Source organism: Quercus lobata, chromosome 7 (assembly GCF_001633185.2).
Source record: "Quercus lobata isolate SW786 chromosome 7, ValleyOak3.0 Primary Assembly, whole genome shotgun sequence".
NCBI classification, from domain to species: Eukaryota; Viridiplantae; Streptophyta; class Magnoliopsida; order Fagales; family Fagaceae; genus Quercus; species Quercus lobata.
In genome coordinates, this window is record NC_044910.1 from 38,678,615 (window position 1) to 38,691,232 (window position 12,618).

At 38.0% G+C, this 12,618-nt stretch overlaps 1 protein-coding gene and 1 long non-coding RNA gene across 2 annotated transcripts; one reads left to right on the forward strand and one right to left on the reverse strand.

The window, feature by feature from the left end:
* Positions 1-8,178: 8,178 nt before the first annotated feature.
* Positions 8,179-9,077, forward strand: LOC115952405. Its single transcript, XR_004083399.1, has 3 exons — positions 8,179-8,338; positions 8,505-8,559; positions 8,634-9,077. It is a non-coding gene; the product is annotated as an uncharacterized LOC115952405 (long non-coding RNA).
* Positions 9,078-10,691: 1,614 nt separating this feature from the next.
* On the reverse strand, positions 10,692-12,339 carry LOC115953422. The gene has a single exon (XM_031071061.1). The coding sequence runs from the start codon at positions 12,217-12,219 to the stop codon at positions 11,011-11,013; it is 1,209 nt and encodes a 402-aa protein (XP_030926921.1). The 5' UTR covers positions 12,220-12,339; the 3' UTR covers positions 10,692-11,010.
* Between the last annotated feature and the right edge of the window lie 279 nt (positions 12,340-12,618).

The following is a 12,618-nucleotide window of genomic DNA, read 5'->3' on the forward strand; positions in this document are numbered from 1 at the left end:
AGCTTGGGAGTGGTAGCACAAAAGCGGCAATAGAGAAAGGGAAGTTTTGCGCTGTTTTGAAAGTTCTCACACACAGAAGTATCAGTTTAGACACTTTGAGAAAGAATCTAAGGATGATGTGGAAACCAAAAAAGGGAGTGTATCTTTCAGAGATAGAGGAAGATATTTTTCTGGTGGAGTTCGGTGACGAAAAGGAAAAAAGGAGAGTTTTGGACATGAGTCCGTGGAGTTATGAGAAACAGTTAGTAATCATTCAAGATTTTGAAGCCGAACTAACTCCTAAGGAGATAGAACTGAAGTGGTCTCCCTTTTGGATCCAGATGTTCAATTTGCCATTGAAGAGCAGAACCAGGGAGACTGGGATTGTAATAGGCTCTAAGTTAGGGGAAGTTTTGGATGTGGATGTTTCGGAGTCAGGAGTTCAATGGGGAAAGTGTTTGAGGGTGAGAGTTCGAATTGATGTTACGAAACGCCTAGTGAGGGGAAAACAAGTGACCATAGAAGGAGGGGAGCGTCGCTGGATTAACTTCAGGTACGAACGGCTACCAAACTTCTGCTACAAGTGCGGTATGCTCAGTCACGGTATCAAGGAGTGTCCGGAAGGTCATGCAAATGCTCTTCAATCGAATGGAGAGTTTCAATATGGCGCTTGGCTAAGAGGAGAGCCCATGAGGAGAGGATTTAAGGTGGATCACAGCTCAGGTATGGAAGGAGGTTTTGAAGAAGGAGGAGATACCGGAAATAGACCGGAGACGGAGAAGAGGTACGACAATGAATTGAGAGTGGCCGGTTGTGTGGGGAGCCCTCACGTGCCTAGGCTAGCTGACAGGGGTGACGATAGCCCTACCTGGGTTAAAACAAATCTGCCTCTCCCAAAGCAATTGACAGAAAGCTCTCACAGAGAAGGAAAGGCCCAGCTGAGAGAAGAAAAGGCAGGAGAGTTTGATGCACAAAATAGTGAAAGGGCTACAAATTCGAAGTTAATCCATACTGAGGAGACTGAAATTATGCAGTGGGTGAGTGCATCAAAACAGGGGAGTGAGCCAAAATTCAATTTTGAATTGGCGCCAGACACGAACGCGGTAAAGCAGGAAACTGAGCCGGGTAAAATGGATGGCCCACAAGGCCCAGTTGCAATGATTTTTGAGGTAAATAAGGGCTGGACTACTGAAACTCTTGGCCCAACAACTAGACACTGGAAACGTCTAGCAAGAGAATCAAGCAGAAAGAGCACTGAAGTGGGCCTCGGTCAGGAAAATAAAAAACGTTTGGGTCCAACTCCATTGCTAGAACTGGATCCCAACGTTGTTGACCAGAAAAAAACGAAAGGGAAAAAACCAGAGGAAACCCACCCTAGAGAATGAAGAAGAGACAGTTGGCGGAGAGGCGGTGGCTGCGGCGCAGCCCCGCCGAGCTCAATGATCGTGATGGCGTGGAACTGCCGAGGTATGGGGTCTACTTTGGCGGTTCGAACTCTTGCCGATGAGGTGAGAACACGAGAACCCCTGCTGGTTTTTTTAGCTGAAACAAAGGCCAGTATTAGCAGAATAAAAGGGCTTCAATCAAAGCTGAACTACACACAAGGTATCACCGTCCCAAGTGATGGCAGGAGCGGTGGACTTGCATTATTGTGGAAGGAGGGTGCTAAGGTGAGTTTTAAGAGTTGTTCAAATTCCCATATTGATGTGGTTGTGTGTGAAAATGATTCGTCCACCCTTTGGAGAGCCACCGGTTTTTACGGTCATCCGGATACTGAAAAGAGACACATATCATGGAAGTTGTTGGAAGCTCTTCGAACTCAAAGCGATCTTCCATGGATCGTTTTCGGCGATTTCAATGAGATAGCTTTCTCTTATGAGAAGTCAGGGGGTTTGGAAAGAAATGGCAAGTAGATGGCAGAGTTTCGAGAATGTTTGGAAAGGTGTGGCTTAGCTGATTTGGGTTTTGTGGGGCAACGGTTCACCTGGTGCAATGGAAGACATGGTGATCAGAGAACTAAGTTGAGGCTTGATAGAATGGTTGCAAACGATGAGTGGCTGAAGATGTACCCAGAGGCCAGCGTGCAACATTGCTCAATTTCCATTTCCGATCATTGTCTACTGGTCCTTGCATTGAAGCGTAATCAGGAAAAAAAGTCGACAAAGAAAAGGTTTATGTTCGAGGCTATGTGGACGAGGGATAAGGGATGTAGGGAAGTTATTGAGTCGGTATGGGATCCTCTGTATTGCGACTCAAGATTAACGATTATGGATAAGTTGAAGCGATGTCAAGATCAATTACAGAGGTGGAATTGGCGTGTCTTTGGGCATGTGAACAAGGTATTGAAGCAAAATCAGTCAAAACTCCAAGTTCTTGAAGCCACAGAACAGGGAAATGAGAAGGCAGAGGAGATTAGGAGTTTGAAGGCAGTAATAAATGAGTCTCTTCTGAGGGAGAAGATCATGTGGAATCAAAGGTCTAGAGCGCTTTGGATCAAATGGGGAGATCGGAACACTAAGTTTTTTCACGCCACTGCTAGTCAAAGACGTAGGCGGAACAGGATAATGGGGTTGCAAGATTCGGATGGAGTGTGGCAGGAAGATCAGGGGCGTATAGAGAGCACAATTCTGGAGTACTTTGCTAATATTTTCAAGTCCGATCACCGCTCTCCCTTTGAAGCCAGCTTGGACGCAATTGATACCTGGGTCTCTTCTGAAATGAACGATGAGTTATTAGCAGACTTCAAGGCAGACGAGGTGATGCGAGCTATCAAACAGATGCACCCAACAAAATCTCCCGGACCAGACGGTATGTCCCCGATTTTCTATCAAAATTACTGGGATTTGGTTGGTACTGATGTGATTAATTGTGTTTTGAATGTGTTGAATGCTGGAATTTTGCCTAGAGGTTTAAATGAAACTTACATTTGCCTTATTCCAAAAGTTAAAAACCCTCAAAAAATTACTGAATTTAGACCGATAAGTCTATGTAATGTCCTGTATAAAATAATAGCTAAGGTCCTAGCTAACCGGCTGAAAAGAGTCCTTGCTTTGGTGATTGATGAATCCCAGAGTGCTTTTGTCCCTGGAAGACTCATTACAGATAATGTACTAGTGGCTTTTGAAACAATGCACTGTATAGACCAAAGAAGAAAAGGAAAGGAAGCCCTTATGGCTCTAAAGCTCGACATGAGTAAAGCCTATGATAGGGTGGAATGGGGATTTTTGGAAGCAATGATGAGAAGATTGGGGTTTCATGATAGGTGGGTTTCACTTATGATGATGTGTGTGACCTCGGTTAATTATTCGGTCTTGATCAATGGTGTTCCCAAAGGAAATATCATCCCATCGAGGGGGCTTAGACAAGGTGATCCTATTTCCCCTTACCTTTTCCTTCTATGTGCGGAGGCGTTGACGGCTATGTTAAAAAAGGAGGAGGCATTAGGGAATATTAAAGGGGTGGCAGTATGTAGGGGTGCTCCAAGAATCTCCCATCTTCTTTTTGCGGATGATAGCATAGTTTTTTGTAGGGCTTCCCTTGATGAAGCTAATCGAGTCATGAAGGTGCTTGAGGAGTATGAAAGGGATTCGGGGCAAAGGCTTAATAAGGAGAAAACTTCCTTATTTTTTAGTAAGAATACAAGTAGGGAAGTCCAAGACCAAGTAAAAGGTTTGTTTGGAGCTCAAATTGTAAGACATCATGAAAAATACCTTGGGTTGCCGCCACTAGTGGGTAAGGGGAAGAGGAAAGCCTTTAATCATATCAAAGAGATGGTGGGAAGGAAAATTGCGGGATGGAAAGGTAAACTTCTCTCTAATGCAGGGAGAGAAATCCTTATAAAAGCCGTAGCCCAAGCCACGCCTACCTATACTATGAGTTGTTTCAAACTCCCGGACTCTTTATGCAAGGAGTTGAACTCTATGGTGAGAAATTTCTGGTGGGGGCAGAAGGATGAAGAGCGAAAAATGGCGTGGATATCTTGGGAAAAACTATGCATTCCAAAGACGGAGGGGAGCATGGGTTTCAGAGACTTGAAGACTTTCAACCTAGCGCTCTTAGCAAAGCAAGGTTGGAGAATCCAACAAAATCCACACTCCCTTGTCCATAAAGTCTTTAAGGCAAAGTACTTTGCGGGGTGTTCCTTTCGGGAGGCGCAATTGGGCTATAGACCATCCTATGTTTGGAGGAGTATCATGGCAGCCAAGGACTTAGTAGTGAAGGGCTCTAGATGGGTAATTGGAAATGGGGAAAAGGTTCATATTTGGGAAGATAGATGGATTCCAAATCCGGACTCATTCAAAGTTATCAGTCCAAGGGGCCCTTCAAGTAATGTTGTGATGGTTTCGGATCTTATCAATAGGGAGACACGTGGCTGGGATGCTAATTTGGTTAGAAACTCTTTCCTTCCCCATGAAGCTGAAACTGTATTGGGAATTCCTCTTAGTCCTAGGCTTCCCAAAGACTCCATAGTGTGGGCTTGGACTCCTAATGGCTGTTTTTCTGTGAAGAGTGACTACTGGGCAGCCCAGAAGTTGATGCCGAAGCTAAATAAGCAAGGAGAAAGAGGGGAAAGTTCAGATGGGTCGAAATCTAAAGCCATTTGGAAGCTCATTTGGAACTTGGACTGCCCAAACAAAATTAGGCACTTCATGTGGAGGGCGTGCAAAACATTCTCCCAACAAAGTTTAGATTAAAGTCGAAAGGTGTGGAGGTGGAAACTAGCTGTGATGTGCGTGGAAGAGATGAAACTGTCAGCCATATACTGTGGGGATGTAAAACAGCTGCAAAGGTTTGGAGTGCAACAAAGATAAAGCTTCCCCTTTTGCTTGAGCCTTGCCTGGACTTTGTGGACATTGTTTGGGAAATAAAGGAGAGATGTCCGGCGGTTGATTGGGTTTTGTTTGCAATTATGGGTTGGAGTTTATGGAGTAACCGGAACAAACTCAGACATGAAGGGAGTGGAAAAACAGTAGCTAAAATGGTAAGATTTGCAGCGGAGTATGCAGAGGAAGTGAGGCAGACTCATCAAGTTAATCCTCGGCCTCCCAATTCAGGTATGCCCTCATGGAATCCTCCTAGTCTCGGCTAGTACAAGATCAATACAGATGGAGCTGTTTTTGGGAGTATTGGTTGTTGTGGAGTAGGTGTTGTGATCAGAAATGAAAGGGGCCAGCTGATGGGTTCGATGAGTAAACGCATGGAGCTGCCTTTGGGTGCATTGGAGACGGAAGCCAAAGCCGTGGAGGAGGGGATACAATTGGCATGGGATCTTGGATTCAAAGACATCATCATTGAGAGCGACTCGCAGATTGTGGTGAGTGCTCTGCGAGGGCAAGGTCCCATTCAAAGCTCCATAAGGAAGGTAATTGAAGGCATTGAATGGTCTCTGAGACAATTTAGTGCGTGGAAGGTTGTCCACACCAGAAGGGGCTACAACAGGACAGCCCACATATTGGCAAAAAATGCCAAAGATTTAGATGATTGTATTGTTTGGGTAGAGGATACCCCCTTAATTATTAAGGACCAAATACAATGTGATGTAATCAATTTGAACTTTGTTCTAGATTAATGAATGTTTATTGAGTGTTGTTTATCAAAAAAAAAAAAAGTTCAAGGACCACATGTTACTCACAAGGTATTATGATTTATGACACTATAGTGTTTTTTTTTTTTTTTTTGCTTGCTGTTTATATTATTTAAAAATGAAAGTAACAATTATGAGTTATGTCACTATTTGGATATGCTTTTATATGGTCAAGCATTACATTGTGCACATTCATATCCAGACTCTGATAGGGTGATCAATTCCAACCATGAAATGCTTTCTTCATTTGTTGGAAGGAAATCTCTAATTTAATCTAAAAATTTATGTGTGGAAAAATTTTATGTTGGTTCCTAATATTTATAGTATTCATATTTTATTTTCGGTGTTGATGCAGCTCAAAGAGCAAGTGTATCATTACGCTTGAGAGCTAGTAAACGTGAATCGTATCGTGAGTTGATTTTTTTTTTTTTTAGTATTATGTATCATATCGTATCGTGTATCGTAAGATACACAAATACTTAATAAAATTTACAAAAAAATTATAGATATTAATATATAAAGGGTATATTCATTATAAATTTTGAATATATTCAGTTAATGACTAATTTATTCATCACTCATGTAATAATATTTAACAAGCTAACTAAAAAATCAAACTAGAACTTGTTTATAATATACACATTCAAATTGCTTAAATTCAAAAGTGATAATATATTACAAATGACCCAAAAATTAATTTATTTTCATCATATTGGCTAATTAATCAACCCCATCTAAGTCAATGCTATCATCATGTTTATCATTTTGCAAATTTATTTATTCATTAAAATTTTCTTCATCTTCATTAATATTTACTATCTCTTCTTGTTCTTTTTATTTTAACAATTAAAAAAAACAATCTTCTTCGCATTCTAGTTTCTTGGACTTATAATAATGAAAAAAAATAAAAAAAATTATATTTTCAATTAATATCTTATTCATAGTATAGAAAATAAATATTTAAATATTAAAGTGAAGTGTAAGTGTTTATTATATAGTCCAAATTTTGTAGAAGAAAGAAAAAAAAAAAAAAAAACTTATGAATATGTTATTTTATTAGGTTAAATTAAATTACCTAATAATTTTGTATTTAAAACAAGTCTAACAACTTTTTTTTTTTTTTTTTTTTTTTGAGAAGCCAGATCTACAACTTGTTAGATTCAAATAAAAGTACAAATTTTAACAAAAAAAACTCATTTTAAAGTATTTGTCTATGTATCATATGATACGAACAATTACGATACACGATTCACACACAGTATCGTACGATTCATGAGCACTTACAATACGCCAATACAATATGAAACTTTTTACACAAGATATGATACGTATTGTATCGTACTTACGGACAACAATGCTTGAGAGTTTCAGAGGACCAGAACAAGCTGACAGGATATCAAGTGTGTGAAATTTGGCGATATATGATTCTGATGGTAATTTTTTTGCATTTAGTATACATTTTTTTTTTGGGTATTTATAATTTTGCGTTCATTGTACAGAACATGAATCAATTGCATCTGTTGTTGAGGATACTGTTCATCATCTTCACACAACAAGGTCATGGAATTTATGAGAAATCGTAGTTTCATTCTTCAGCAAAGATAACAGGCACGATGTCATGGTTGGCCATTTAGATAGTGGTAAGTCTCTCTTTTCTCATGCATTTTTAGTGTATACTAATCAATTAGTAAAATGTTAGATACTAGTTTTTAATCTACAGGTGTCTGGAATTTTAACTGGGGCTTGAGTTTCTATTCACTTAGGGCTTGTGCCAGAGAATTTTAGAGGGTGTTGTGTCACAGGCTATGAATTCAAGGAATCCAATTGTAACGGGTAAAAGGTTTGATAAACTCTAAATCTACTATAAATTTGACCATAAAATGCTTACATACTGACGTGATAATGAATATGATTGGTATCACATCAATAGCATAATAAGTACATTTTTGAATTACTTTTTTGTTTTTATATTTAAAAGTTGACTTATCAATTTGTTTGGTTTATGTAATAAAATTTGTTGTGCTCAGAAGGTTTATTTCAAGCTTTACTTCTGGTCATGGTACAAGTTATGCCTTGGAATGAAATTAGACAATAATTCATTTGACTTTTTTACTTTTCTTTTAGATACTTATTTAAAAAATCAGCATTCCTTATAATATATCAATCTACACCTTTTGTTCTTTTATCAATAATGTTTTGACACTTCACAATTTTGTATGTGTAATGCTTGCAGTAAATTAACTGGGTCTCAATTCTATCATGATGGATTTTTGGACCAAATTGGCCCTCCTTAATCATTTGGAACTGTTTATCGATCCCCCTGCAATGATTTTGGCCATGACACTCATACAGCATCCAAAGATGTGTGATCAGAAGTGAATTTGGTGAATGTACAAGGATGGAAGAGCCACACAGCAGAGGTGGGGCACCTCTTACTCGATTAGGTGCGTACAAAGTTTGTTGGCATAACAATTAACTAGTGTACATGTTCTGACATTCATAAAGCTTATGGGATGCAATTGATGATGGTGTTAAAATCATTACTATGTCTCTTTGTCCCAGTGGTCCACCACAGAACTATTTAAAAGATTGCTTTTTCAATTGGAGCTCTCAATGCTTTTATAAATGAAGTTTTTGTTTCTGCTTCTGCTGGCAATGTTGGAGCTGCTGGAAGTGTTGTGAATGCAGCTCCTTGGTTTTTGATAGTTGCAGCAAGTACAATTAATCGAGAAAGCTTTTGCTAATTTGTGTCTTGGAAATAGAAGAGAACTGCAGGTATGAACTAGCTAATGTTCTATTACTATGTTGAGTATTGAGGGTAGGCAATATCTTATCAAATAGTTTAAAAATTATAGTCTTGATTAAACCGGGGAAAAAATTTTCAAGGTTATGGATATAAGTAACTTATATTATGAACTAAGAGGTTATTATGAAATTGTAGTAGCAGCTTTTGGGGATTTTAATCAGGTAGCAATGTGAGTAAAGTATGTCACTAGGTATGTTCCGGTACACTTATTAATTCATTAGTCTTACATATATCTTAATTAACTTAATTTGCTTTCTATTTTAGCTATTGTAAAGATACACTCGATCTCATCTGATCAGTAAAAAGATTGTGGTGTGCATAATTTGGAATCATGGGATGAAAAAGTATGTGAGAAATCAGAAGTAGTAACAGAACAAGGAGGTGCTGGGATGGTCCTCATATCTCCAGGTATAGGAACTGATATGATATACAATTTTGCAGTTCCTACCATGATAATAATTAAGAAAGGTGAAGCCGACAGATAAATGCGTAGCACAAAGTGAGTATTATATGCCTAAATTCATGGGTCTTTCTTTGGTTTTTGGGTTGAACTATATAGTGTAAAAATATGTAATTTGACAGTATTTGTGATAATTGCAGTAGTCCGGTTGCAAGCTTTTTATTCAATAAGAACAAGGTTAAAACCTAATCCGAGAATAGTTATCTTCTCTTCAAAAGGATCTAGTTCATTATCTCCTGACATCATTAAAGCAGGCATTTCCTCCTCCATTATTTAACAAGAATCTTATTATTATTATTATTATTATTATTATTATTATTATTTTTCTAATGTTTATGATGCAAAATATGTATTACTCAAGACTTCATCATATCAATGCTTTTATAATATGATGTTTATATTTCTGAAATTGTGTTTGCAGCCTGACATTACTGCACCAGGGGTCAATATTTTGGCAGCGTACCATCCTCAAAATGGTGAAAATGCTGATGCGATTTTCTTTGAAATGGATTTGGGTACATCTATGGTTTGTCCTCATGCTGCTGGTATTGCAGCAACCATAAAATCCATTCATAGAGATTGGAGTCCTGCTGCAAATCAGCAATTATGACAATAGGTTACTGATATTATTTCTCCCTTTTTCATGAGTCGTGACCTATATATAAAAAATCATATACATTGGAGTATAGTACTTAGGCTCTTTATAGCTTTGTGGTTGTCATGCTTTTAAGTTCTTTTTCTTTTTATAATGTTGGTTACACTTATGAATTATTTTTCTGATCTGCTAGTTGTGTTTGCTCTATCATTTTTTAAATATTCATGATAAATTGGTTTTTCATTTAAAGCTTACATGGTTTTACATTTTTTTTTTTTTATATTTTTTAAACCGTTGTAATTAGAGATAGTACAGGAGGTATAATTCAATCATCGAAAGGAAATGATGCATTACCATTTGACTTTGGATCAGGGCATCTAAATCCTGACTTAGCACTTGATCCAGGCTTGGTATATAATTTTTGGTGAGGATGACACGGTTGATTTTCTTTGTTACCAATATGTGGATCTGTTTCAACTAGAAAAATTGCTTCAGAGACAGGTAACTTGCAAATATCCACCAGTTGCTCCTTATTACAATCTCAATTACCCTCCAATTGGAGTCAATTGATTATCTTTGTCTTGTAAAAAAAGTAATGCAAAGATACTACAAATTCACATTTTTTTTCCAAAAATGATGACTGTGCAAAAATCCATCAATTACTCCTTGCAATGATCCCAAAATTTATTTCCAATGTAAATCCTTCTGGAGTTGATATTACAGATTTACGGTGGTGCCTAATGTGCTTGATTTTTCAAATGGTCAAAAAATTTGAGTACTTTTCAGTTTATTTTTTCTTTTTATATATAACAACTAATTGAACGGAATTATCAAAAAAAAAACTATTGAACGGTATATGATATACGTAAAGGAAGTTAAAATAGCCCGGTTTATATAAAATGAAAATAATAAAAAAATAAAGAAAGAAAGAAAAGAGTCTGGTATTAGCTTGCAAAAATGGTGAGAGTGACTAGTTAAAACCTCAAGATTAGTAATGCAGTTAAACCAACCTTTCCTATAAAACTTGATGATTTCTGCTATTTCTATACAACTGAGTTAACCATTTGAAGGGTGAAAACCATTGATGATGATAACTTAGCAAAACTTGGCAGTGAATCAACTTTGACATATAGCAAGATCAAAATTAACAAGCCTCCTATCAAAATTATCAGAATGGAACACATTCTCATACTATAGAGATAAGGTATATTTATCACATTAAACATTCACATATCAAATGCTTAAAATCAGTACAGCAACTCACTTCTAGAATTCAAACACCCCCAAAATCAATATCAATATAAAAATCAGTTACAAGAACTTATAAAAAAAAGTCTCCATAAAGTTCATCACGAGTGTAAGAATGTTGAACTACATCAGTCAAATAAAAAAAAGCAAATATCAGTAATACAAGCAAGCATTACCAAATCAAAACATCAGCATAAAGAAGAGGCCTAAAACCCACTTTAGAACCCCATTACCCAAAAGACCATCTTCAAGCTATCCTTCACATCCAAAGGGTGGTTAATGAACCAAGGGCTAACCAAAATACCCAAATCAACCCAAGATTATGGTTGAATTAAATATTAACAACATATAGGGCACTGAATCAACCCATTCTCATTGCACCCACCACACCTCACCATCTTCTTTTGCTCCACATCCAAAACCTTACAACTTCCACTACAATTCATGCACATCACAAATCTCACACCAGCACAACCTTCACATCCACCAAGAGCCCTTGGAATCCCATCAAATAATGTACTCAATTTCCCTTCCTCTTCCAACTTCACCACCTCATCAACTCCACCAATCAACCTTCCCTTCACAAACACAAGTGGAACCCTCACATCCTTTGTCCCCATTAGTCCCCTCAGTTCCTCCTTCAGCCCCGAATCCATCGATATATCCCTCTCCAACACCTGAATACAATATGATTCAATGATGGACCGGACTTTGTTGCAGTCTTCAAAAGTCTTCCTGATCCCTCTCAATGTTGTTGTGTATATAACAACCGCGTTTTCACCACCCGGAGGGCACTTCATCACAAAAGAATGAAGAAGACTAGACTCCAATACTTGGGTATTCCTTGCTCTACGCAATTTTGCATTGGGAGAAACCATCCTCTTGATTTGTTCTTCCTCTTCAGACAATTCTCTCTCATAATTTTCAACGAGTTCTGGATCAAAAAGAGGACTATAACTCTGCCTCCTCGACAAATACCCCAAGTCACTCCCAGGAGACTCTACTTTCTTAGCCCCAATCGGAGACCCTTTCACCGGATAACTGAAATTCAACACCGCCTTACAAGAATTCTCAGAAAAATTCTTACTTTTCAGAATACTTTTAGGGCTACAATCAGACCGAAACAAACTAACCCTTCCTTTATTCTCTTTCCCAGAAAATCTCATCGCTTTCTTAGGAGATCCAGAGAACTTCGCTGGACTTAGCCTGGAATCAAAATCAGTAAACCCACGAAGAAAAACCCGGGGTTTCGGGCTCTTCTTTGGAATGGGTATTCCTTCTTCTTCAAGACCTTCCATGAGTTCCCAAGCATTAATAACCTCTGGCTCTTCACGACGAGAACGAGGAGGATGAGGAGGAGGAGATCTCTGCAATTTCTTGGTCTCTGAGACACACTCTTTGATGGGTTTCTCATCGTCCAAGTTGAGAACCCCATAGGTGCTCGAAGTGAGAGACACAACGTGGTTCAAAGACTCTCCGCCGCCATTGTTGAAAAATAACTCTCGCTTGAGTTCTTTTCTGAACAGTTTTGAAGAAGCACAACCCATTGATTGATCAGTGGGGTTTGCTTTTGCTCTGTTTTTTCCGCAGTTTTTGTTTGTGGGGTTTTGGATTTGAAGAAAAAACTGTAAAGTGAGAGCGATGCAACGGTATGGGAGTTTTTTTTTTTTTTTGTTTCTCTCTCTTGGTTTTTTTGAATATAACGGTTACCTTGTGTGCTTGGGCCCAACGGTCGAAAAAATTCGAATGGACATCATGCGCAAGAGATATTATTTTGTCAGAAGCCCCTGTAGTTACAATTTTTTATTATTTAAGCCACTTATCTTTTGTAATTTAAGCCCTTGTAGCCTTTTTCATTTGCTTTTTTTCATTTTTTTTGTGCAATTGTGTCCTTTACTTCTTCTTATTTTACAAGGGTTTAGGGGTACACATTAATATCCATCATT

Excerpts from the sequence above, each read along its gene's own strand:
- LOC115953422 (XM_031071061.1), bottom strand. The coding sequence starts at position 12,219 with ATGGGTTGTGCTTCTTCAAAACTGTTCAGAAAAGAACTCAAGCGAGAG.